The sequence below is a fragment of the Ambystoma mexicanum genome, chromosome 5p, assembly GCF_040938575.1.
Source record: "Ambystoma mexicanum isolate Mex_15411 chromosome 5p, UKY_AmexF1_1, whole genome shotgun sequence".
In the NCBI taxonomy this organism is placed as follows: domain Eukaryota; kingdom Metazoa; phylum Chordata; class Amphibia; order Caudata; family Ambystomatidae; genus Ambystoma; species Ambystoma mexicanum.
The window spans coordinates 197,061,418-197,086,974 of record NC_090930.1 but is presented as its reverse complement, the minus strand read 5'-3'; the positions used below and the strand labels follow the sequence as shown (position 1 = coordinate 197,086,974).

At 44.9% G+C, this 25,557-nt stretch overlaps 1 protein-coding gene across 1 annotated transcript in view; it reads left to right on the top strand.

Moving 5' to 3' along the window:
* The window catches only part of TMEM164 (transmembrane protein 164), a 718,173-nt gene extending 693,299 nt beyond the window's left edge, over positions 1-24,874 (top strand). Inside the window, exon 6 of the mRNA XM_069612615.1 lies at positions 23,316-24,874. Coding sequence (XP_069468716.1) covers positions 23,316-23,522 — 207 coding nt within the window. The 3' untranslated portion in view covers positions 23,523-24,874. The remainder of the gene's footprint in view (positions 1-23,315) is intronic.
* The last annotated feature ends 683 nt before the right edge of the window (positions 24,875-25,557 follow it).

The window sequence follows — 25,557 nt, the reverse complement described above, 5'->3', positions numbered from 1 at the left end:
GCAAGTTCTTTCCCTTATCAGATTAGGTAACATTACATACAATCGTCAGAAAAGCTGTCACTCTGATCTTCAGTGAGATATTTGATCCATGGAGCATTTCGAACCATATTTGTTCTCTTATGACATACTCTGTGTCAAGTATGCAATCCTCTCGGTAATCAGCATGGGACAAACCAGCAGCAAGTGCAACAATGTTTCATTAGTCTCCTCAATTAAACAAAATCTACATCTTTTCTGATTCTCTGGAATTAATTTCCAAATGCAGCGAATTTCATTTGTATTCATTACATTTAACCTGAACCGCATAACATTATTGCGGAAATTACGAGAGGGATATTTTACAAGATATGACTCTAAAACGGGAAACCATTTCCACACGGATAAAACTTGGGAATACAATTTAGAGTTCATAATTGCTGCATTGTTGGCAACCAGTCAAACGCTTTTATCAACATTTTGGTCTTTGCAGGTCTCTCAATAAGACATTTGATTGTAACTCAGATATTTGACAAAATATTTTCCACTTCTGTTTTCAAATTCGTCATATACTCCCCTGATTCATCATCTTTAAACAATTTATACAGCACATTTTTTCCTGATAAGACACACTTTCTGTATAAGATAATTTTTTTACATTACATGATACCTTTAAGAGAACAGAGACCAAGCTCATACCTTATAATTTCCATTGGTATGCATTTGGGCAAAAAAACAACCTTTTTCCATATTGCAGCTTCAATAGTTTTTAAATAAGGAGTGAGTTTGTCTGGGTAAAATTCAAGACCATACGCCAATCTCGGAATGACCTTCAATGTATAAAAGTCTCTGCAAGCTGACATGCTAAATTGCCCGAATTTTCTTTCTATCGCTCTCATTTGCTTTCCTGCTTCATTAGCCTTCAATTCTAAGCAATTCTTCACAAAACTATGCGTCATAGTACTTGAGAAAGAATACCCCAAGAACTTAAGTTCTTTCTGAAGACGTATACCAGTTTCTTCAACAGACCACACTGGATTGGAGCCTTTCCTGTTGCTTTGCCCTAAATTTATGACTACAGTTTTCAGAGGATTAATTTACAATTTCAATTCACCTATTAACCTTGGAAACACATCAATGAGCCTTTGCAGGCCAATTTTTGTTCTGTCAAAAAGCAGAAAGTCATCGGCATATGCAACCCATTTTATGCCTATTTGACCGACCTTTGGAGTCAACAAGCCAGAGGGTTCAAACACTACATTAGCTCCTGACACATAAAGATTAAATAGAATCGCCTATTCCTGGCACATCCCTGTTTAAGTCCATTCCTAGACCTTATTTCTTTTGACATCAACCCTCATTATTCAGTCTGACCTTCAAAACTGTGTTGGAGTATAGATGTATAAGCATTGAAAGTAAACCTCTTTCGATTTTCAACTCAGCAAGCCTTCGCAATAGCAATGGTCTATCCACCATGTCGAAGGCTGCAGATAGATCCATTGATGCTGCATACAATGGTAGATGCACTACTTTTTCAATGCTTTGTTGTGTACTTCATGAATCAGTTTAAAATGGTAAAGCAATTTGCATTGTCTTTTTGTATCTAAAGTCAAACTTTGATTCAACTACAGGGGAGTCCGGCAAGAAGTTAAATCTACCGGTGCGGGTCCAGGAAGTTCCAGCAAGTGCCCTAATAGACTCTGGTAGTAGGCAGACTGCTATTCAAGCAGACCTAGTTGGTTCCTGAAAACTTCAGCCAGCATCCATGTTCCAGATCTTTTGTGTCCATGGAGACACTGACTTGTACCCTCAGGCCATGTGAGTTAGGAATGGTATCACAATTTAGACAGACACAAGTTTCAACACCTTTATTAAGCTTTGAATGGGGGTTGGAGACTTCCTAGCTGGCCCCAAGTCTATAATGGGAGTAGTCTCGACCATTAAATAAAAGAAATTAGTCAGTCATTCTAGTCAAAATAAAGATATGTCGACATCTGAAACCTATGCATTCCCTCACGCTTTTACTATAACTGAGTGATGGGAAATAAGTCAAAACAAAAGAGGTTATCAAAACAAAGTCAGGATGGCACTGGAGTTGAATAATACTAATTTCCCCAAGATTGAGTAATAAGTTTGTTAGGAGCTTGGGTGGCTAGTTCACACAGTTCAATGGGGCACAGTTTTCCCAGGCTTCTCTCGCCTGGTTCGCCATCAATTCAAAATGTTTCACACTGTGCTTCCCTTCCCCAATGGTTCAACAATCTTTCAATGGTTTACATGACAGAGACTTTTTGCAAATGCGCAGTATTCACTAGCCTTGTGCGGGACTATGTCAGTGAGGTTTTCACACAATCGTGCCCTTAGCACTTCTTTACTTCATAGCACAGTAACAGACTTTTGCAAATGCACATTATCTTGCTCCGCCCTGTGCGGGACAGTTCGTGCTCTTTGCGTTATATTTCACTTGGTAGTGCCCCCAGAACTGTCTTTCACAATTCTCCTTGTGAGTCTCAGACCCTCTTCGCAATTCTCATTACGTGTCCCAGACCCTCTTCCACAAACATAACCGTTCTCATTACACTTTCACTCATGCTTCGAGCCCTCAGCAATTCACAATCTCAAAGTCTCTCTTTACTTGTGTAGACATACACGCGGTCTTGTCGTCCCTTTGTTTCTTATCACACCCTTTCAACAATGGACAATTGACGCTTTTATCTCCATCGCATCTCTCTCCATACGCGTGTCCTCGCTTTGCAACATTGTATTTCACTCGCGCCTTTCACAAACCGGCCACCCTTCTGCCTTGAACTCACCGCTGCGTTTCTCTTTATCGCTTGCTGCGTGTCGAGGTCAGGCTCCCCTCAGCTCCCCCTCTGACACTCCCCTGTCTTCTCGCACGCCCAGGGGAACGAGCACCTGTACCGGGATTTCTCTTTGGAGTTTGTTTCTTCAAGCGACCCCTTTCTGGTTCCTTCGATACATGGCTTCCTCGCCACGCTTTCTGCAGCCTTTTCACCTCTCAGGCCCTCAGTGCCTTGGCTCTTTGTTCTCCGCTGACAGAATTCAGGGTACCTAGGTGACCCAGTTAGCCAGCCTGCTAGACCTCCAACCCGTGTTCCTTCTTGGGCGCCAACTTGCTCTCTGTGTGATTTTATGCTCCACCTCTTATACTCCGAGTAGCCGTCAGTGTGTTCCTGGCCTCATTATTGGGACAGGATTAATGCATATTACTAGTGGTAATCTTCCTAATCTCAGTCTTCTTCTTCTTCTTCCTCGTCTCAGAAGGAGGGGAATTATGGGAGTTGTAGTATCCCATGAAGGTAGAGGGAATATGGGGTAAACAATTTTTGGGAAATGGGGGGGTACCATATGTCGCCTTCCGGTGTTTCTTCCCCACGCCCCAGGTGATCCTCCCTCGCTTGTCCACCCCCAGGGTCAGGATCCAATGGCCCTTCCCTGGCCAGCTGAATAGGTTCTAGGTCATAATCCTGCATTTTAAAACCTGAACACAAAAAAGACTGATTTTCTTCTGCCCTTTTTTGTGCAGGCATTAAAATGCGGCATTATTAGATAGAACCCCCTTCCTTCCCCACCCTCTCCCGTTCAGTCTCTAATTAATGGGGGGGTTTTAACTGCCCAAACCCCCACTTTTCCAACCCACCCCAGATCTAAACACTCATTCTCCCCACACATACTCGTGCATTCACACACACGCACACAGACATACAGTTTCCAGCTTACTTGTCACTGCTGTGTCCAGTCAACTAGGTCACGCAGACCTGTCCGCCCCTGCGTGCACTCGTGTGCAACAGGGGCTTGACAGTCTGATTTAGAAAGACTGCTCCGTGCGGTCAAGGGGCAGTCTTTCTAAAGCAGTCTTTTTTTCCATTTGACAAAAGAAAAAGGTTGTTTGACCTAGGACCCCTGAATAAGGGATCCCCGGAGATTGATTTGTGAAACACCCTTAGGTTTTAACAGCCACCATAACCATCCAGGTCCTGAATAGACAAGTAACCATGCTAATGATGGTCATGCAGAACTCACTGAAGAACATTTGGGGACAGGTTTCCCGCTGTTCGTCCATTACCTTAGGGCACTACAAGAGAGGCAGGGAGGGCAACATATCAATCTAGTTTATCTCATTTTGTATATCTAATTTTTTATATAACGGTACAAACCTGTAGGTATCTAAGTGCTGAAATTACAGTTGATATTATTATCCCACTGTGTGGTACACAATTTATCGACCTCAAAAGGATGAAAGGTTGAGTTGGCCCTGCTGGAATTCGAACCTGCATCAGCAGGCTGAGCACAGATTTCAGAACGAGCGCTCAGCTTGGTGTGTTATCTGACCGACTTTACATTCACTCAGCATTACCATTCCCGTATACGCAGGCAGCTAGCTATCCAGGGGACAAGGAGGACTTGGGAGAAAGGGTGGAAGTGTGTAACAAGATCAGTAAGATTACGTTGTCAAGAGGGGATGGGGACACCTCTCAGCCTGAGGCGAGAGGCCTTCCAGGGTGGAAGCCAGATCTACTCCACAGGTGGAGGGTGGTAGGTGGGTAGGCCCCCAATTCCTATCCCTTCTTGTAGTGCGGTTTACTTGCATACAATGCCACTGACAATCTACCAGTATCTTTTTTGCATGATGTTGGCCGGTCTTTCCCTATTTTGTCAGAAAACCGACATTTCCCAGCATCCCCCTCCGGAGAAAGAACAATAACCAGCTGTACCGAAGTGACCCTGAGAGACCAGAAGCCTGTACACCACAAAGGACAATGTTTGGAAGAGAAACCACTCTGCCACCTAGGGAACCGCCACCAGCAACATAATGAAGAGGCGCTGCTGCGTAACCAGAGAAGCAGTTGACGGAGCACTGCCAGTATACAGAATGCTTTATGGACATTGTACTTACCTGGGAGGAGAGTCACGGAATGGCTCTCCAGTAAAATGAGTGAATTGAAAGGCCTGCAAGACCCTCACACAAACTGAGACTTAAGCACCATAACTCACCACCTCGGGCTGCCATTACATTGCGCCGGCATACCCGCACACGAGAAATGGACCGAGTTTAGATCGCTTTTTGTATTTTTTTATCTTTGTACTACCTCCCAGTATGGGAGAATAGGGAAGGATTGACCCACGGAACCAGTGGCTAGGGAATAACCAATGGGATGAAGGAGGGCACTATAAAGGGAGACCGGATGCAGTGGGTTGTTCGAGTGCGGTCAAAGGAGGCAGAGGTGGACCAAGAGGAGGAAGGACAGTGCAGAGGACTGTAGAGGAGGATCATACAAGCAGCAGGCAAGGTGAGGTATTGGTTGGTGAGAGGAAGTGGAACTGGAAGTAAATGTATGTGTGTGTAGCAATAGAGAGTAGGGAGTGAGTGAGGAAGTGAAAGAAAAGAGTGATTGTAAGAGAAGGGTGGGAGTAGTAGCAATCGTGTGGCAAGGGGAGAGTAATAGTGGCAGTAGCAGTCTGGCCAGGAAAGGTAGTGATGTGGAGAGTAGTGGTGATAAATAAGATGAAGGGGAGAGAGGAAAGAGGACCATCAGTGGGAGAGTGGAGAGAGTGTAAGGAAGAGAGGGAAGGCAGTGGGTGTAGTAGGAGGAAGGAGAATGGAAGAGGAGCAAGTTGTAGATGGACGCATGGAGAGGAATATCAGGGCACAGAAAGAACAGCGAGGTTAAATACCAGAGTGTCTGAAAGGTCACGGCCCTTAAGTCATTCATGTTGGTAAAGCCATCGGCAAAGCACCCGTAGATTGCTCCCTGGGAAAGCTTGGGTAGAAAAGGCCACTGTATGACCTTTTTACTTTGCATTGTTGTTTTCATGTGTCTGAAAAATGGAGAAAAAAAAAGAAAAAGCGCTCATTTTCGGTCATTTCTAGAATATGGATAGTTTTTTTTTTTTAGATAGTAGGAGTTACTGATCTATAGTACCATTCTGGCATCGCGGGCACCTGGGTTAGGGTGGGACTGCCCTAGGCAATCTCCCAATATCTTTCTTGCATGCACCTTTTCTACCTAAGCTTTCTCAGGGAACAATCTACTGGTTTCTTGCCGATTGCTGTACCCACAGGAATGACTTGAGGGCGCTGTGCCTTTCAGACATTCTGGCATTTAACCTCACCTTTATTTCCGCATGGTGATATTCCTCTCCATATCTATCTACTTACTTCTTGCTCTATTCTATTCTCCTTGCTCCTACTACACCCACACTTTTCCCATTTTCTTCTTTACACTCTCTCCCAACTGCTGTGCCTGGGAGTTGGTGCGTTCTTAAGGCCATCTGTGACACTTAAAAAGTCTGTTAAATTGGTCATCCCTATACAGATGCCATAAACTGGTGCCCCTCCCCATGCTTTTGGTGATTAACAATAAGATCAACCCATTTCTTAAAAGGTGGTATTCAACAAATACTTGAGGGCACCTACAGTCTAGAACCTTTGCCGTTGTTGTTGCCAGCTCACCCAGTGCCCTGAACAAATTGGAGCCTACATTACATTCATACCATAACTAGGTACAGACCGAATCTGCATTGTACTGCCTAATAGTGCGGATGAATCTGTACCCTCCCCTTCAACAGGCTAATGGGAGTCTTGCTTAGGTTGGAGTACGTCATTGAAGTCCCCTGTCTGACCTGGACTGAATGATGTGCTATCTATGGTGGAGAGACTCCTGCCTGGTGATGCTTGGCTCTCGGGTGGTGTGGAAAAGATCCTGTGGCTTACCCAACAATGCTCCAGGGGCTGGCCACAAAGAGAGCATCCCCAACCCTATCCCGTTAAGGCACACTCTTGATGTAAAGTTATCATTTGAGCACGCTGACCTTCCTTTGCAAAGTAATTCAAAAGTGGTGCAATGCCCCAAATTTGTTGGCTTTCTAGTCCCTCAGGATGGTCCAGGGAGGATGTGTGATCATGTGGAACTAGTAAGAGTGCCAGGGAAAAGAGAAGCAGTGGATCCTGATTGGGTTTAGGGGGCACAGGGATCAGAGACTACCGAGAGTGGGAAGAGAAATGTTAACTGTGGACTCTCATTTACTTGCGGCATCCAGACAGCAAGTGGGTGATGCATAGCATAGCTCTTCTGCGCCGGCCTCTTCCTGTACATGTGTGAAGTGAGATTCCAAGATAGCAGCCAGCCACTGAGGGCTTGGCCCGCGGCTCTGCATAGTGAGAGGATGGTGCCAACAAAGAGGAAGGGAAGCCACAGACTACTAAACTCTGATCAATCCCATTTCAGAAAGCAAAAACCTACACACTGGAGGCCAGTAAGGCCACGCCAGTCCCCGGAAGTAGGGCAAGACCCCCCCCCCGCATAAGGCGCAAGAGAGTTTCGGCATGTGTGGACATTTGTAGGCAGTGGAGAAACTGTGCAGGAGCCTGTTGGATGCAGAGGGGTGAATTGGAGATGGTGAGTAAAAAGGAACCGGGGGTTAGGGGGTTGTACATTAAACAGATGATTGTGAATTATAAATATTCCCCTAAGAATAGGTATACATTGATACCTAAGTGATAGCTTGACATTGCAGAAAGGCGCACGTCTGTGTCAAATGTCATCCTTTTTACCTTGGAATGCGAAATAACTGCCATATACAGGTAATCACTATAAGGAAAGCAATGCACACAGTCTGCCTTTGTTTGGATGTCGTGTGTTCCTTGGTTTCCTTGGCATGCCTAATTGAAACTGAAGTGTTCCTAGACGTTTTGGCCATCAAGATCAATGCAAAACAATCAAGATTTTGAACTTGACTGTTCCAAAATAGGGCCATGGGAAACAGAGTGGCAGCACCGTGTTGTTGTGGTTCCACCTCTCTGAAATACTGGATCAACATAACACCCACTTTAGGGCGCTAACTTTCCTTGCATTTGCGAGCCCAGGCAGATCTCTCAATCTGGAGAGGAATGTATTCTCTTGGGTAGTCAGGATAACGATCTTTAAAAAGAAATATCCTACACAGACTGTTATACTGATTAATGCATGGAAGGACACTATAGCAAACAACCCAGAAGATGTTATGAACGAGTCATATAGGCAGTATGACAAAGTCCCATGGCTTCAGGTAGAGGATGGGACTGTGGAGCCCACCGAGCCCAGATACCGCTTCCGGCTTCAGAAAGGGGTCTCTAGAGGAGATATATGTGGCGTTTCCCAGGTTCCACAACCTTTTATGTTGGGCTTCCTCAGCAGCACAGGAATCTCCTTTTATTGGTCATATTCTGCTTTAAACCGCGAGTTCCTAACTATGCTCTGGTAGAGCTTTCTGAGAAAAATGCGAATGTTTCACCCTGGCAGGAAGTGGTTTATAATCTAGTAGAAAATCATGCATGTGAGAGTCAGCAGGGAATATGGTCCTTACAGACCTGGCTAATGTGGTGGACTGGCTGCAAAGGAAGATTTTGCCAGTAACGGAGTGTTAACGCACACCAACCGTAACAATCCAATCCGAATTGCAGCCTGCATTGAGGTAGCCTCGGAGCATCACAAAGGCTTGCCCACCAAGCAACAACAGCAAGGGTCTCTAGTAACCTGGCGGAAGAGCCAATTGCAATGTGCACCCCACGCAGTACACCAGCGACTTTATGCAAATGAGACCTGTGGGCCAGCCTGCTAGCAACATCCGCTGTCAAGAAGGAAGTGTGGGGCACTTCAAACTAAAGTGACTGTGAGTAGCGTTTTGTTTCCAACTGGGAAGGCTGAGCAAAAGGTGGAGAGAGAAGGATTGAGGGGTTTATAGTTAATATTTCGAATATCATTATTTCGAATGCAAAAATGGCGAAAAAATATTACCGAAAAAAAAGTCAAATGTATTTTTTTGTTATTTTTTGTTTTAAGTGGGGGGGTTGGGAGGGTTCCCCCCAAACCCTCCTTTTTTTTTTTTTTGGTTTTTATTTTTTTTTAAAAGCCTTTATTTTACTCGCGAAACAAAAGACATGTAAATGAAAAGATAATACATTCGATTTATTTATTTTTTCGGTATTTTTTTCGAAATTTTATTTCCGACATATTAAAGGAGAGTTCCGGGACTTTTTTTTTATTGTCCCTACGGGTCGGCCATGTGTTTGTAAGCATAAATCGGTAGATCGTAGGAAACTTTCCTATGGACCTTACCCGACTTTTCGCCCATTATCGCACTCGAAATCAGCCTCCATTTTGTGATAATCCTATCATTCCGCCGCATCGACCTGGCTCACCTGCCTTTGCGGCACTAAATCAAATCCCCCGCCCCTGAGCCTGACATCAGCAGACGCGTACTGCCCATTTCAAGCACGTCTCGTGTCAACAATCGCTGCGCCTCAGCTATTGACGTGTTGCCATGGAAATGGCAGGACGCCTCTTTCCCCAATAAGTATAAACAGACCGTTTCACAACACACAGCAGCAGATTTTCGATTCCATTCCTCTCTCTGTGTTACTTTGAGTATTCTGTGACTCGTTTCAGTGCTCTGGTCAGCTACCTTCGCCGCTTGTAGCCCGTGTGAACACCTGTACCATCTCTGTAAATTATTTTACTATCTTTACCGCACAATGGCCACAATAATGCCGTATATGTACGAGCCCGAGTACACCGAGGAAGAACTACTGGAAAGTCAAGCACGCGAAAACGATGGGGATTCGGACGGCAGTTGGGAGGACCAGTCAACGGATGAAGAGCCTGGACCATGTCGCATGGACGGCGTCTCCACCTGGTGCACGTGCAATCGGTGCGAGCTAATGCCAACTGAGGAGGAGAACTGCTGCTGCCGTGAAAATTCCGGGTGCTTGGCCTACATTTCGGAAAGCGAGCAAAGTCTGCAGGAAGGCGAGCAAAGTCCGCAATGCATCACCGAGCTGCCAGAGTTCAGGGAAGCCTGCCTCTCACGGACCGTGTTGAGGATGATGATGGTGCTTATGCACGAACTTCGCGGCACTGTTCGTCCGCGTAATCCGAGTAACGAGTAAGTATACTCTGTTTGTGATGTCAGTGATGCCACCACTATTTCATGGTCGTCTCCCACATATAAAATTACATTTACATATCATTCGAACGCATGTAAATTTGTTCCATATAGTGCATTTTCTAGATATAATTTTTTTCTAAGAAAAATGACATGTGTTACCTGAATCGACATTGATAAGAAAGTTTGGTCAGTTTAATACAGTTTGCATCTTTTTTTTTCACAGGTGGTACAGGCTGGTGGCCTATCGTTGCTTCACTTGGTGGCTTCACGGGAGGCTCGGACACCGCGTTCGGAGAGTAATACCTGCCTGTGCGGTACTTGCCATTAGACAACATTTCCCCAGTGACAGTGGACAATACCGCGGATTTTCCCTCGATGTGCTGCAACCTCAACTTTACAATGTGTAATGTTTATTATTTATGTTTAATTAAAATCTAAAATAAAGCCCAACATATATTTTAACAATGGTTGTTTTGATTTTTTAAATGAATCTAGTGTATATTCTCCTGGGAGGGTGAGGTATTTATAAACTCACCCCCCTGCATTCCATGTAGTAGATCCTGCAGCCATCCTCTTACATTCAGTTAGATGGCCTCTCCTTGGTGAGGCCCTGCGGCAAACGGGTCTTGTCTGCACGACCACCGCCCCGATCCACCCCCCCGCCCTATCAAAGGCAGTTCGCACCGGGGTACTTGTGCTAGCAAGTGGAGCTGTCAGGGAGCGATAAAGGCCAAGAGGTGCCAAAGACCATGTACACTTCAAAGTGGTCTATAGAGCATGGGTTGTTGTTCCCATGTCTACCTCCAGACCCCGTGTCTCCTGCCAAGCATCCCCCCTCACGCTGGACGGCCCCCTGCAATCCACATAAGTGTGTCTCCATTCACGAGTCTTCCTGTGTCTTGTCTGCACGACCACCGCCCCGATCCACCCCCCCGCCCTATCAAAGGCAGTTCGCACCGGGGTACTTGTGCTGGCAAGTGGAGCTGTCAGGGAGCGATAAAGGCCAAGAGGTGCCAAAGACCATGTACACTTCAAAGTGGTCTATAGAGCATGGGTTGTTCCCATGTCTACCTCCAGACCCCGTGTCTCCTGCCAAGCATCCCCCCTCACGCTGGACGGCCCCCTGCAATCCACATAAGTGTGTCTCCATTCACGAGTCTTCCTGTGTCTTGTCTGCACGACCACCGCCCCGATCCACCCCCCCGCCCTATCAAAGGCAGTTCGCACCGGGGTACTTGTGCTGGCAAGTGGAGCTGTCAGGGAGCGATAAAGGCCAAGAGGTGCCAAAGACCATGTACACTTCAAAGTAGAGCATGGGTTGTTGTTCCCATGTCTACCTCCAGACCCCGTGTCTCCTGCCAAGCATCCCCCCTCACGCTGGACGGCCCCCTGCAATCCACATAAGTGTGTCTCCATTCACGAGTCTTCCTGTGTCTTGTCTGCACGACCACCGCCCCGATCCACCCCCCCGCCCTATCAAAGGCAGTTCGCACCGGGGTACTTGTGCTGGCAAGTGGAGCTGTCAGGGAGCGATAAAGGACAAGAGGTGCCAAAGACCATGTACACTTCAAAGTGGTCTATAGAGCATGGGTTGTTGTTCCCAGGTCTACCTCCAGACCCCGTGTCTCCTGCCAAGCATCCCCCCTCACGCTGGACGGCCCCCTGCAGACCGCATAATGCCACGACATATACACGTCATTCATTCACAAACACACCCCTGTTTCGAATTCTTTATAACCCACTTCATATTTCTAATGAGAACTTCTTTGCGCTTTGCTAGTCAACCCGTGAAGGTGCTGGTTATCTGCTCTTCGTCTCTGTGAACTTCCGTGACCACTTTGAGCAAACTCGTCAGTTTGCAACCTGTGAACTGCTCCCTGTTCTACGACAAGAAACTACTCTGATCCCTGCATCTAACTGTTTGTTCGTCAAGGTAAGTCCATGTACCATAATCATTTTGCGTCCAATTTTTTAATTTATATCTATTTGCTAGTAGTCATCAAATTGCATCCATGTTTTCTTTTCGTTCACGACAGTACATGCAAGGAACTAGTCACATGTTCTGAGTTTAGTCAAATTACTTTTTCTATTTTTTGAAAGTTATTGAAATACTTATCCGCATGTGAATAACATGTATAGTTCCAAGAACCAAAACGGACCTTGCATTGAACCTTTTATGTGTCATTTAATGTTTTAACACATTGGTATTCATAGAGAATTGTTGATCTTTACTTTTCAGAACTTTCCATAATGCCTGCCTGTTCCATTGGCGGTTGCCCTTCGAAGACCCATAACAAATCTGAAGGTACTATAATGCATGTTTTCCCTAAGACAATAGATCAGATAAGAGAATGGGTCCGATATTGCGGATATCCAGCCTCTGAGCTAGAAAGTAGAGTCCTAGAAGTCTTTGCGGACAAGAGGGGTGATCGATACCGCATCTGCAGCAGGCACTTTAGCCCAGACATGTACTCCACATCATTGCTAATAAGGACGAAAACACCGCGAGCGAGGCGAAAATTGCTCTCAACCGCTATTCCCACTCTATTCGTCCACATCCCTCCACTGGTGAGTCAAGTTTACGTATTTATCTCTCGGCCTTGCGGTAGTGTGTAGCATTAGCTAACAATAATTTCCCCATTTATGTACCCACTCAATATGAAGGCTGAAGATTCTCCATCCGTGTCGTTATTGCAGTCATCAGCCACTTCAAGCGCCTATCGGGTAATCTTACTTAGCTATTCTGACACTGACTTGTTTTAGGCATGTAAATCAATAGTTTTAATTGATCGTGTAATTATTTTACCTAATGGTACACCACAGTACTCGTCCTCTAGTCTTTGTTTTCAGTTATAATTATTGTTATCCAAAATAATGCAAGTACTGTCTTTCAGGGAGATGCTGAGGAGTCCAACGCATTGACGACAACCGTAGATGTCACTCAGATGCTCGAGGTACGTTTCAGGACAGTTCCATCGATGGAGATCATCAGATCTTGCATTCTTGTAGCGTGATTGTTACACACAATGTTTCTTTCGTTTTTAGCCATTGATATGTCCTTCTGTCGTCGCCCTCGTATGTGTCTTCTTTTTTCAATATTGTGTTCATTACTAATGAAAGTCCTATGTTTCAGGGAGTCGATGGAGCATTAGTCCAAGAAGAAGGGGGAGCGTGCAGTTACGGGTCGGCGCAACAGCTTGCAGAAGTGTGCACCGCAGTTACAGCGTCCCTTGATGTTCTTATGCATTTCGAGGTATGGATACTGACAGATCGATCAAGCGAGATCAAATGACGTGATTACATCCGCTATACTTCCTTCTTTATTAACGCAAGTACTATGTTTCAGGGAGCTGACGGAGCTTCTTCAACAAGAACATCACCCCTAGTAGTTGATGCAGATCTCTGGGTGGTGACACTTCCAACGATGGAGCAAATCGAATCATATTTAGATATCCATTATTTATTTTAGACAACTGATCAAAGATTGTGCAGGTCTATTTAGATGAGCTGTTGACGCCTGCACAAAGTTTATGTTCTTTTTAACAAAATAGAAAACCATACTAATGCAATTACTGTGTTTCAGGGAGTTGCTGAAGCGTCATCTTCAATAATATCATCAATGGAAGTCTATGCGGAGCCCGAGGTATGGATCTTGACAGTTCAATCTAACTAGATCAACAATGCGTGAACTATTGTCGTTTGAATGTTCTACACAATGCGTTCATTCGTGTTTTGCTATTGAGATGTACGTATGGGTATTGGTCCCCAAGTACATTTTGTGTTTTCAATATTATTATACATACTAATGAAAGTTCTATGTTTCAGCGAGTCGATGGAGCCTCAGTGAGTGATGGATGTGCTTATCATGAAAGTATAGTCGTTGCAGCGCGAGAGGAAGTGGAGACATGCACACACGAGTCGGAGCAACAGCGTCCAGATGTTGAAGTTCGAGGAAAGAAAGTTTCAAAGAAAAGAAAGCAAAAGAAGGTTAGTGTCCTGTTCACTATATTATGTTGTCTTTCACTGTCAATAGTTCAATACTGTAAGTTGTGTTTAAACTGAACATCCCTTTTCTAATCTGTCCTCTAGTTGCGAGTGGGTGTAAGAACTAGATCTACACAGACAGTGAAGCGAACGAGAGATGTTGCTTGTCAAACCTTTTGGCAGGGACTTGAGACTGGAGATGCATCGTGCCAATGGGAAGAATATGAAGTGATTGACAACGGAGCTATACCACCACCAGCCATTGATAGTGAATGTCCTCCTGGTAGTTTGGATGCAGTCGTAGATCAATTCACAGAATCCACACCCGCAAAAAATAAGAGCACGCGAAAGTTGAAGACATTGTTTTTTTCTCCCATCTCCGGACAAGGAACAGATGTTGCAATGGAAGAGAATGAAGTGGACGACAATGAAACACCATCAATATCACTCAGCATAGCGGAAGACGATATCAGAGATTGTACCTTTCATGCGAGTGACATGTCCTCAACGTTACAGGCCGAACCAGCTGGGATGCAGAGTGACAGTATAAGGAAAGAGGCCAAATTCATTGTATTCGATAGCTGTTTGATGGATATTATTATGATGATGAAATGTGGGCATTGGGTTGGTGGGGAAGTATGTGGGGAGCCATTGATTAATGTGACTCGTGCAATTCGAGGCACTAACCTTAAAATACATGCCACCTGTACACAATATCATCCGTTCGCATGGTCTGCACAACCCATGCTGGGGCAACTGCCAGCAGGCAATCTACTTTGTGCAGCGGCCGCACTTTTTAGTGGTTCAAGTTTTAAAAAGTTACAGTATTTCTTTCAGTTTGTGGGAATCCATTTCATTGCGAAAAGTCAGTTCTACAAATACCAAACCGATTATCTATTTCCAGCCATCAGCGAAGCTTGGAGAATGGAAAAAATGTCAATGGAAAGTACATTCGCGGGCAAACGCTTCAGGCTAGCCGGTGATGGACAATGCGACAGTCCAGGATTTTCAGCCAAGTACTGCACCTACCACTTTCAGGACATGGAAAGTAAGAAAATTGTGAGTTCGGTGGTCGTGCAGGTGTCACAAAGTACATCCTCAGTGGCCATGGAGAAAGTTGGCTTTGTAGCATCATTGCAAGAACTACAATCGCGGGGAATGGTGATCGACCTGATAGCCACGGACAGACACGTTTCAATTGCCAAGACAATGAGAGAAGAGTACAAAAATATAAATCACCAATTTGACGTATGGCATCTTGCAAAAACAATCAATAAAAAATTGTCGGCTGCAGGAAAAAAAAAAGATATGCAAGGTATTTCACAGTGGTCCAAGTCAATCAGCAACCATCTTTGGTGGAGCTCAAAAACATGTGAAGGGTCGTTGGAAATTCTACTGGAAAAATGGCGGTCAGTAATGTTGCACTGTAGCAACGTACATCGATGGTCGACAAATGAGCATTTCCACAAATGTGAACATGGCCATTTGTCCACAGAGGAGGCACGGAAGAAGAAGTGGTTGATTCCTTCATCACCCACTCACAAGGCCATTGAAAAGATTGTATTTGATAAAACTATAACAAGAGATTTGAGGGGACTCACGGAATTCTGCCACACAGGAGATTTGGAGGTGTTCCACAATATGTGCCTAAAGTACAGGCCCAAAAGATTGCATTTTGGCATGGAAGGCATGAAAAATCGGACTCTTCTAGCGGTCTTGGCACATAACCATAATGTTGGCCGTCAACAAAGTAGGACGACCGGAACTTTAGGGACGCTTCGCTACAATAAGGCCTTCACTAAAAGAAGTAAACAATGGGTGATCAAACCAGTGTTTGAGGATATGCAATATGAGTTTATTGAGAGACTTATCGTAGATGTCCTCGATAGGCACATACATGGAGTGGTGAACGAACCTATGCAGGGGACAACTGCATTGCCACCCAACATTGCCTCTGTTCCATGTCCACCTAAAGCAGAGCTCATTGAGAAATACACATCACGGTTTAAATGATTGTAATTCGATTGTCTGTTCTCTCGAGTCTCCTCATGTTGCAGGCCCATTGCAATTAAACCAAACAGTAATATAAATCATTTTTACAAAAATTATAGAATGTTTCCGTATTACAAACACATGGCCGACCCATAGGGACAATAAAAAAAAAGGCACGCAGACAAGATGCCCTTACACTAACTGGAGCTAACTAGAAATGTGTGCTCGCTCAAAGTGAAGGTCAGCTGCTTTGATGTTTTGCTCGGGTGGCGGAAAGGCCCACGACCCAATATAAGGTTCTATTGTGATTTGACCTTGACAGGCCGGGACCATCCTGAAAGACTAAGAAAAGATAATGAATAAAATTTCAGAAACGAAACGATGAGCCACGTTCATTAGAAGAAGTAACGTCGGCAAAGAAGGAGTGGTGTTTCGGGTCTGCCCTACACAGAGACACAATGGAAAATGCAAATATAATGTAAGTAACTTTTGATGAGTTTATACCGCAATTTCATTACTATACAGTGGCTTTAAAGACGGGTTCAGTTGTACTTGTTCGTTCTATGTGGCATAGTGTTTTCTACCGCGCACTATCTGGAGGAGAACCATCTTCTTTTACTGAAGCACCTCAAAACCTTCCTCTTTGCTTCTGCTTTCTCTCTCCCTCTCCCCTGCTACAACTGGTCCACTGTCTGCGACCTCGGTCCTGGGCCCTTCCACTCTCCACCTGCACTGCCTCCCTGTCAACCCCTGCACTGGGGGACTGTCTCAGTATCCTACAGCCCCCCCTTCCCAGCACTTGTTCTGCACTTACCTTGCACTTGCCACCAGCTGGCCCTATTTATTTATTATTTTATGCTACTTACCTTGTACTCCACTCCCCCCCCTCCATGCCTCGCCACGCCTTTAAACACTTGTGTACACCCAGTAGCGCTGTCCTCGCTATGAAATGAATAATTTTAATAAGGATCTGATGGTGAGACTAATTTCATTTTTTATGTTTTTAGGTACATCATTCACTACTGTCTGTGTCACGAGTACCAGACACCGGCGGACGGCTTCTACAGCCGCCAGTTGCTTCTCCGCGTGAACAACGTTACCACCCTGACCATTTTATGGGACGATCGCCAAGTACAAGTATGCCCTTACGCGGTACTAACGGTTAGATGCAACATACCTACCGTTGTGGTGGCCTAGTGCCTCGTTGTTGGAACAGCCATGCGATTATCAGTGCGACAGAAGAGCTTATTTTTATCGTAAACCAACACCCTGTGTACTGCACACGAACATCGCTTCCCTCAAGACGAACTAATTTGGATCGAGAGCAAACAAAAATGCAAATCGCTGAATATTCTCTAAACATTTGATGTCCAATAAACGTACTTTGCCAAATGTACAATCTTGCCGTTTGCTTTTAAACCACGGTTTCACATTCCGAATTGTGGTGCTGTATTGTGAGATGCTCTAAGACCCTGTGTACAGCAAAGGACCATCGCGTTCCTCAATACGAACTTTTTGGAACATGAGCAAATAAAAATGCAAATCGCTGAATATTCTCTAAACATTTGATGTCAAATAAATGTACTTTACCACATTTACAATCTTGCGGTTTGATTTCAAAGTACAGTTTCATATTCCGAATTGTGGTGCGCTGTATTGTGAGCTGATCTGTGTTGATTTCCGGGGTCTGTGTGGAGTCGCGTAGAAGACGCCTGGGCGCGTTTGCCTACGCAGCACAGTCACGTCACGGATAGAGGCGGGGAATATGAATGTTTTGATAAAGTCTGTTTCAGGGGCGGGGGATTTGATTTAGTGCCGCAAAGGCAGGTGAGCCAGGTCGATGCGGCGGAATGATAGGATTATCACAAAATGGAGGCTGATTTCGAGTGCGATAATGGGCGAAAAGTCGGGTAAGGTCCATAGGAAAGTTTCCTACGATCTACCGATTTATGCTTACAAACACATGGCCGACCCGTAGGGACAATAAAAAAAAAGTCCCGGAACTATCCTTTAACTGGATACCGGATTGTGGTACGTAGTCCTACAGGGACGTTTGAAGACTTTGATGTCATTTTGCGTAAAATCAACAGAACATAATCAACCGTACTCCTTTAGTTTTCTGCTGTACAATAAACATCTTGATCTTCAGATCTTGGCGGCGTGGAGTCATATGTTCAGTCGACCTGTGACAGTAGGTAAAATGGCAAGAGTTTCTATACACGTATCAGCACCTGGGTGGGTTGTCATGCCCGGATCTACACACGCATTAAGTAGCAGCCCAATTATGGGTGTCAGAAGAAAGTATACAAGTGGCCTTTGAAAATGATTGCATTTCATTAGAACTAGCCCTAGGGGGGAAATATGGTCTCCGGAATGGCTGTTAAAGTACTTAGTCAGGGTATCTCTATAGAAACCTTATTACAAGCGCAACTATGGAATTGTGGAAGATCACAATTAGACTAACCACTTCCCCTCCCCTTCACCTCATTGCATCAGAATGGGAATTTTACACAAGTCATCCATGATAGAGGGTTTTAGAAAGGACGGGAAGAAGGGCTGAGCAAAGCTAGCTGATACTTTTTGAATGAGAGAGGAGGGCAGATTTAAATATTGTACAGCTTTCTAGCAAGTCTATATAGTGGGAGAGCCAGAAAGATTGTAGAATAGAAAGATTGCAATGCTATCAACTGCAGCCATCTGTGTTGCATAAGGTGGTGAGGGAAGGGATGGAGTATTGTGAAAAACGATTTATTTTGAGTTATTCATTCTGGGGGCACTGATGTCCGGTATCTGCATAATACTGATCTTGGGGTGGGAGGGCAGAAGGCGGGATGGAGTGCAGACCCTAGGGAGCATAATTGATGTGAGAGCATAGGAGAGGATTTGGAATGGACTACACAACCAATAGGACCCAACACAAGGAAACACAATACAAGATCCTATGCAGGTGTTACTTTGCACTAAATTGACCAATTGTTCTCCCTATAATCATGACGGCGGTGGGAGGAATCTTTTATATGTGTGGGGAACTGTGCCAAGCTGTATAATTTTTGGCTCCAAGTCTGTTGTGGATGACCCTATTCTGGGAACTGCATGGACAATATTTTTCACTCTACTTGAATGAAGGATGGCCAAAGGCCCACCTGTTTGCGATCTTCATAGAACACAACCACGACACCAATTTTACACGTAGTATACTAGGGTGGAACATGATTTCCATGGGCAAATTAGCAGTACAGAATCGTACCCATGTCTACATTGAGCTTGGGCTCCCTTTTTTAAATGCATGTCATTGAGAGTGTAGATTCTGCCTAGTCATAAGACTCCAAGCGATTAACTTTTCTGCTTCTCAGAATATGCCAACACATCACAGATTTTTCACTTGTAGCGATTTGATGGTTCGAGAAAGGACTTTGATTTCTGCTATTTTGCAATCATGAATTAACATTGCTGCTGCATGCCTAATCGTTTGCTTTCATACTATTCTCCTGTCTCAGCAGCTGCTAGAGTTTCACCGGGGACCAGTGTATTGGGCTTGTCAAGATATCAAATATATTAATTTGATCAATTAGATTATTTCAGTGTTACGCGGATGACACCTAGCTCTCTTTCAGGCTACCCTCGGCCTATCCTCTTCCTCACTCATACCTGACTGTCCACAATTCAGTTGTGGTGTGCTGCATACAACCTCTGCCTCAATGCCAGTAAGACAGAGATTGTCCTCATCGGGACCCCTGCTCCCGCCTTACCTCTTCTCTCTGGCTTGCCTCCTTTGGCCCTGCACCTACACCTACCAACGAGGCAAAAAAATCTAATGGTCATCTTCGACTCCACTCTCTCCTACTCATTTCACATCGTGGACATCTCTAAAAAGTCTCACTACCAACTGCACCTTCTCAGAGGTATTCTGCCTTTTCTCACTTTCCCCCAGAGGTTCACCATCTCCAGAACCCTGGTCCTCTCTAGGCTGGACTACTGCAACAGCCTCTTTCTCAACCTTCCTTCTTCTACTCTCCGTCCTCTTCAACTCATCCAGAACAGAACCTACGTGACTTATCCTTGGCCTCAAGCCCAGGGACTGCATCTCTCTGGCGCTGAAGTCCCTTCACTGGCTCCCCGTGGCTACAAGGATTAAGTTCAAGGCCCTTTGCATTGTCCACAAGGCTTTTTGGCACTGAGGCCCACTATATCTGCAACGCTCTCTTCTTAAATACTCTCCTTCCCGAGCCCTATGCTCGTCTTCCTCCAACTCTCTGCGGGTGAGCCGCTTCACCAAGGAGAGATCTTTATCCTATGCAGGTGCCTCCCTCTGGACAACCTCCCTGCCTCTCTGTCTTGAACTGGATCTACTGAAATTCCGGAAACTCCTCAAGACCTTCCTCTTTGCTGCCTCCTTCTCTCTCCCTCTCCCCTGCTAAGCACACTTTCAGATTGTGCAGGTGCACAGAACAGGATGTACCACACCTAGTAAGATCGTTTGTCCTGTCTTCCTTATGTCTTCTCCTCCCATGCATTGCTGCGCTTTGGAAACACTTGTGTATAAGCACATAATAATCAAACCCACGTTTGGCATTTTATCTGCTAGATGTCTGTCGGTATCCTCACCAACATGTGACAAAGCATTCAGGAGTAGTGAAGTTTAATCTAATCAAGACAGAAATAGCCAACGCAATGCATCAAAAGTTTCATTCCACAGAGTAGCATAGCACGTCCACCCTAAAAAAGGCTCCAAACTGCAGTCTGATGGTTGACCCTTGCTGGCAGTGCTGTTAAATGAGGCTTGGATGCTTGCTTCCCTTATTCATTACCCTACTTCCCTTCCCCCTTACTAATCTCTCGAATCTCCTACAAAAGCAGTCCCTAGTCAGCTTTTGACACCCACAAAAAAATCACCCAGAAAGTTAATAAAAAGGTACTTCACTGGAGCAGGACTTGCTGCTGTCTTGCAAGTCTCCTCTGCTCCCTTTTACTTGGTGTTCACTTATCTTTTGGTTTTCTGTTTCTGGGCCCTTTCTTCTGGCCAGAGTTGCCAGCAGGTGCAGGCTAGGTAAAGCAGGTCTTTCTTACCACCTGTAAGGGTGCAGAACATGTTGGACACAATAGTGGTGTGTTTGTTGGTACAAAATTATTTTCAATAGAAAGCAAAGAAAACATCTTTCCCTATAACTAAGAGGGGTTTACCTGCCTCCACCAAAACTTAGGATAACATCAGAATGTCCCTCAAAAGTAAATAGTCGACTGTCCTATGTCCCAAACCTATTTCCGTCGACTTATGCTTCAAAAGAAACCTATAACTAAACTACGCCCTGCTTATAACAGGATGACTCCTGTTTTAGGCAGTTCATGAATGATGGGGGAATATCCTTCTTCCGCTAGCCATCGCTAGGTTGTTTCGTGTTGTTACCCGCAGATGGGGAGGAGGTCTTTCTCTCTACAAACCTTCCCAGATGATTTATCAAAGTTCCAAAACAAGATTGGCAAGGCATCCCCCTTCCACAAGCATTATTATTGGTCAACCTGCTGCCAAAGGATATATCTTGCTTCCTCTGGACCTTTCATAACTTGTGCCAATGAATCTCTTCCCCTGGACTTCTTGTGACTTGTGTGGGTTCCAGACCCCTTTCCCAGCTCTGAAGGGTGCATTTCTTAAGCCTTTTTCAATAACCTGCCAGGCGTTATCTTGCATGTACAATTCTCTTGGCGTCTCAAGGTTCGGGTCCCAGACCCCTCTTTCAGCTTTGTAATGTCTCTTAACTAGGCCTGGTTCACTATCCTGCCAGGTCTCTCTTCGATTCTCTTTGGGGTGGACTCTTTCCCTAAGTTCGCAACTGGTCTCTCTCTTTAGTCCCAATGGGACGAGGAACATATAATTTGTCCTCCCTCTGCATACCTTTGCACTTGGTCCGCAAAGGTTCTGGTCCTTGGCAGCACCAGATAGCTTCTGTGGCTTCCCTTGGGCTCTCGCGGTCTTCCTTCTGCTTTCGGTGACTCCACCACACTGGTTTCTCCCCGCACGTCGGGTCTAGGCTCGACCCCTCGGATGGCTGTCTTTCTGCCACCAGACATCGGGTTCCCCAACGAGGTAGGTCATAGCTCTTCTCTGCTTTCTTGGTCCCTGCCATTCTCCTTCTGGCATTCGGGTCTGCAGGGCATCCTCTCCGCGCTGCGCTGCTCTGCTCCCCAGCGTGAGGCTGCTCTGGAGGAGGACCGACCTCGAGAAGACTTTATGGCGGATTGACTTTCTATCTTTCAATAGCGGGTATGTTTCTATCTGTTCCGCACAGGGCTCATCACCCTGCTCTTCCTTGTGGCAGTACTTTTGGAGTTATTCATATTCACTCTTCCCTCACTCTTCCTCATCGCAGTATCATCTGCCTGATATACATAGTTGCTATCTATGAGGAAATTAGTAGAAGCAAGAGGAGACAGAGAATGGTTGGGTGAATCGTGTCTGGCAGCATGATGATATATATACCGTGCTATCCCTTGACAGTTCTCGCGTCAACCACAGAGGGGTCCCTCACCCATGTGTTCCTCCCACTGAGTATCACCCTCAGGAGGACTATCGGATAGCGGCCTCACCTCCCTGGCCCCGTAGGATGGGTTCCCCTCCCGAGGAGAAGTGACGACTGTCACAGGCCTTTTTATCTTTTGATCATTTCATAGGAGGCTAGTACTGTTCCATTTTGTGCCTGATGTTTAAACTCCCCTGTTCTCTAGACTCCTGAGCAATTACACAGAGCATGCCAGGGGCCCAGTGCATATCGCTGGGTCAAAAATAAATAAAATGATGGGCTTGACGCCCCTATCGATACATCACTGGTATCGTGGATCACAGCTAGCCTGACGCTTAGCTGCTTACGGGAGGTAAATTCGTTTTTTTTTTCTCTAATTAAGTCTTTATTTAAACATGTTTAGTCTCATACAAAACAGGCAGACAACAGGTGTCCTTGATATATACTTAATATCCTTTGTACACTACGATCAGTGTTAAATGCAAATGTTTTTCCTGTACCTGAAACTCGAACACAACCAAAAAAGAATTCACGACATTCACATTGGTATGGTTACAATACTACGTAGCCTTATGAACAATTGATTGCGATTCTGATGGTTTCCAGTTGTGTCACTACTTCACCGTGTCATGTCACACCCTGACAGAAGATACCGCTCTCGGCATGGGGGGTGGGTGGGGGAGACCAACATTACCTCGGTCAGTGCATTCCAAGTGGCCACGTCAGCTGGAAATAAGGTTATTGATAAATAATGGACTCAGTAGTCAGTAGGCCTCTATGGAAGCCAAATGTTTTTCTTTCATGAACTTGTAGCCTGTCCGTAATTAAAACATGAAATAAATAACATAGAAGGATAGGATGATTTTTTGTTTGAATCTTTTTGCTCTTCTCCTTTGCCAGGTTACAGAAGTGAATTTGAACAATATGTTGTGCCCGGCTGTGTCTGATCCCTTCTACGGACCCTGGTACCGGATCTGGGCGTCAGGACACCAGACTCTCATGACCATGGTGCATGGAAAGCTCATCATCTTGCTCTTCTATTCAGCTGCTCCGGCTTATAAGTACTTTGTGGATGTACTTCAACTTCCAGCTAAGAAAATAGACTGAAGGCGCTCCCCCCAGGAAGTAGCGCCCATGTACGAGAGAAGAAATTAATTTGTTATCCAACAGAAGAAACTCATTGTGTGTAGTTTGTGTTTGCGTACATGCTCACGCGTTGAGGAGTGCAGCGGAAGGACAGCAGCTCAGCGTACGCTTCCTTTCCCAGGTTCTCGCCTCACTGATACCTGTGTTGACCATTGACTGTTTTGCCAGCTGATTTTTTTTGCTTGCCCGTAGCAAGTGGCGAAACCCGTGGCCTTATTCAGGGATGATGGTGTGTGTTTCAAGCTGCGGACATTTTTTAAATGTATTTCATGCTGAAAACCTTTCAGGAGAAGGTATAGAAATGTTAATGTATTCGAAAATGTTTTTTAAATTTAATTATTTTCTTGCTCTTAAAAATGTTTGGCTGCAAGGCACTCCAATATCTCGTCAGATGCCGTTCATCTTCAGAGCCCTCCCTTCCACCCCGCTCCCAAAATAATTGAAGGTTGGAACATACTATAGTAAAAACAAATACTCCTTCGAATATTCGGAGCTTGAACAAAGTCCAGTTTTCATATCTCAGATGACAGTGAATATTGACTGCGCCGAGAGGATTTTAACAACCTAGTGGGGGTCCCAAGGGAGGTGCCCTATCTTCGTGAGGTACTGGCGACGGATTTCCAGACTCTCGATAGGGGTAATGTTTACGTACGATGGGTAAACAAAATGTTAAATGATAGATGTCAAAGTATCCACTTAGAGATTGCAGATTAAGCAAGCATTCATGCCTGCTATAAAATCCCAATTAAGGGCTACTTTTATCCTGCGTGAAAGGTGTCCCCCAAACAGGTCATCTGTGATGGGCCCGGGCACCTTGTCGTAGCTTATGCAGATGGGTGGGCGGAACCCACACTAAACTGGCGAGTAGAATTTGAAGCAAAATAAAGTTCTCTCCAGGTACCCCCACCCCAGCCCCCATAGAAGTTGCTGTGGGTTAATACTAAACCAATGTTATCCTAAGGTTTCCTTATGCTGTAATTTACACATAAACTAATAAACTTCAGCGTTTCTGGAGGAATGGATAACCTTATGAATTGTGCGGGCCCAACTAGGACAATTTTCAATATATGTTTTTTCCCAAGCAAATACGTAGTACTTGCCACAGGTGCTGCGATTCTTGGCATATTGAAGCACTTAAAGGAGTTATGGGTGTCTTGGCATCTAGCAGCTTCCTTATCTTTGGTGGTTGTTATTGAGGCAAATTGATTAGTTGGCTACTTCTTTTCTTTGTCAGCCTTGAAATGTTAGGATACTATATTTTGTAAGTTGTACATGTAACCATATCTATCTCAAACATGTTCTACTGACTGCTGCGTGGGAGCTGTTTCTTATATTGTATGAGCCAAAATAGCCATATTGCTTGATGTATATTTGATGAAAACACAAACAATACCAATGCATGGATGGCAAAGAAGAAAAAGGGCTGATGCTAGTTTGAAGAAATTATATACCTATCGACACATCCTGCTTTTTGTAACAGCCATCATGTTTAAAGGTTGAGGTTAATTTGCCCAATCTTATTGGTGTTGGTGCTAAATGACCAATTTACTTATTCAAATCCATCTGTTAGCTCTCTTGGCCACATCCTAGGTCCGGCCTTCATCCTGATCCTTCCACAGGTATCCACACTACCTTCACCTCCGCAGACTTCTCTTACACTCCTGCCATACTTGGTGCCCTTGTTATGTTCTGCCTTTTCTTTGACGCACTTCCTCCTCCTCAAAGGAGAGCAAAGAAAGACTGATGTCCAGCTCTGCAAAGCAGATTCCTCATTGTTTTTTTTTATCAGTGGGTGAAAAGAGACTACTCCCCAGTTCCTTCAGTTACTTTGGTGCCAAGGTAACTGTAATTGTCAGCATTTTTTTAATTCAAGAATTTTAACATTTGTATTCTAATGAATCTTTTTTGCCCGCCATATTTGAATTTATTTTGTAACAATATTTCCTTGTATTACTGCACGCCCTGACAGAATCATTTCAGACTCCTGTGTTTGTTT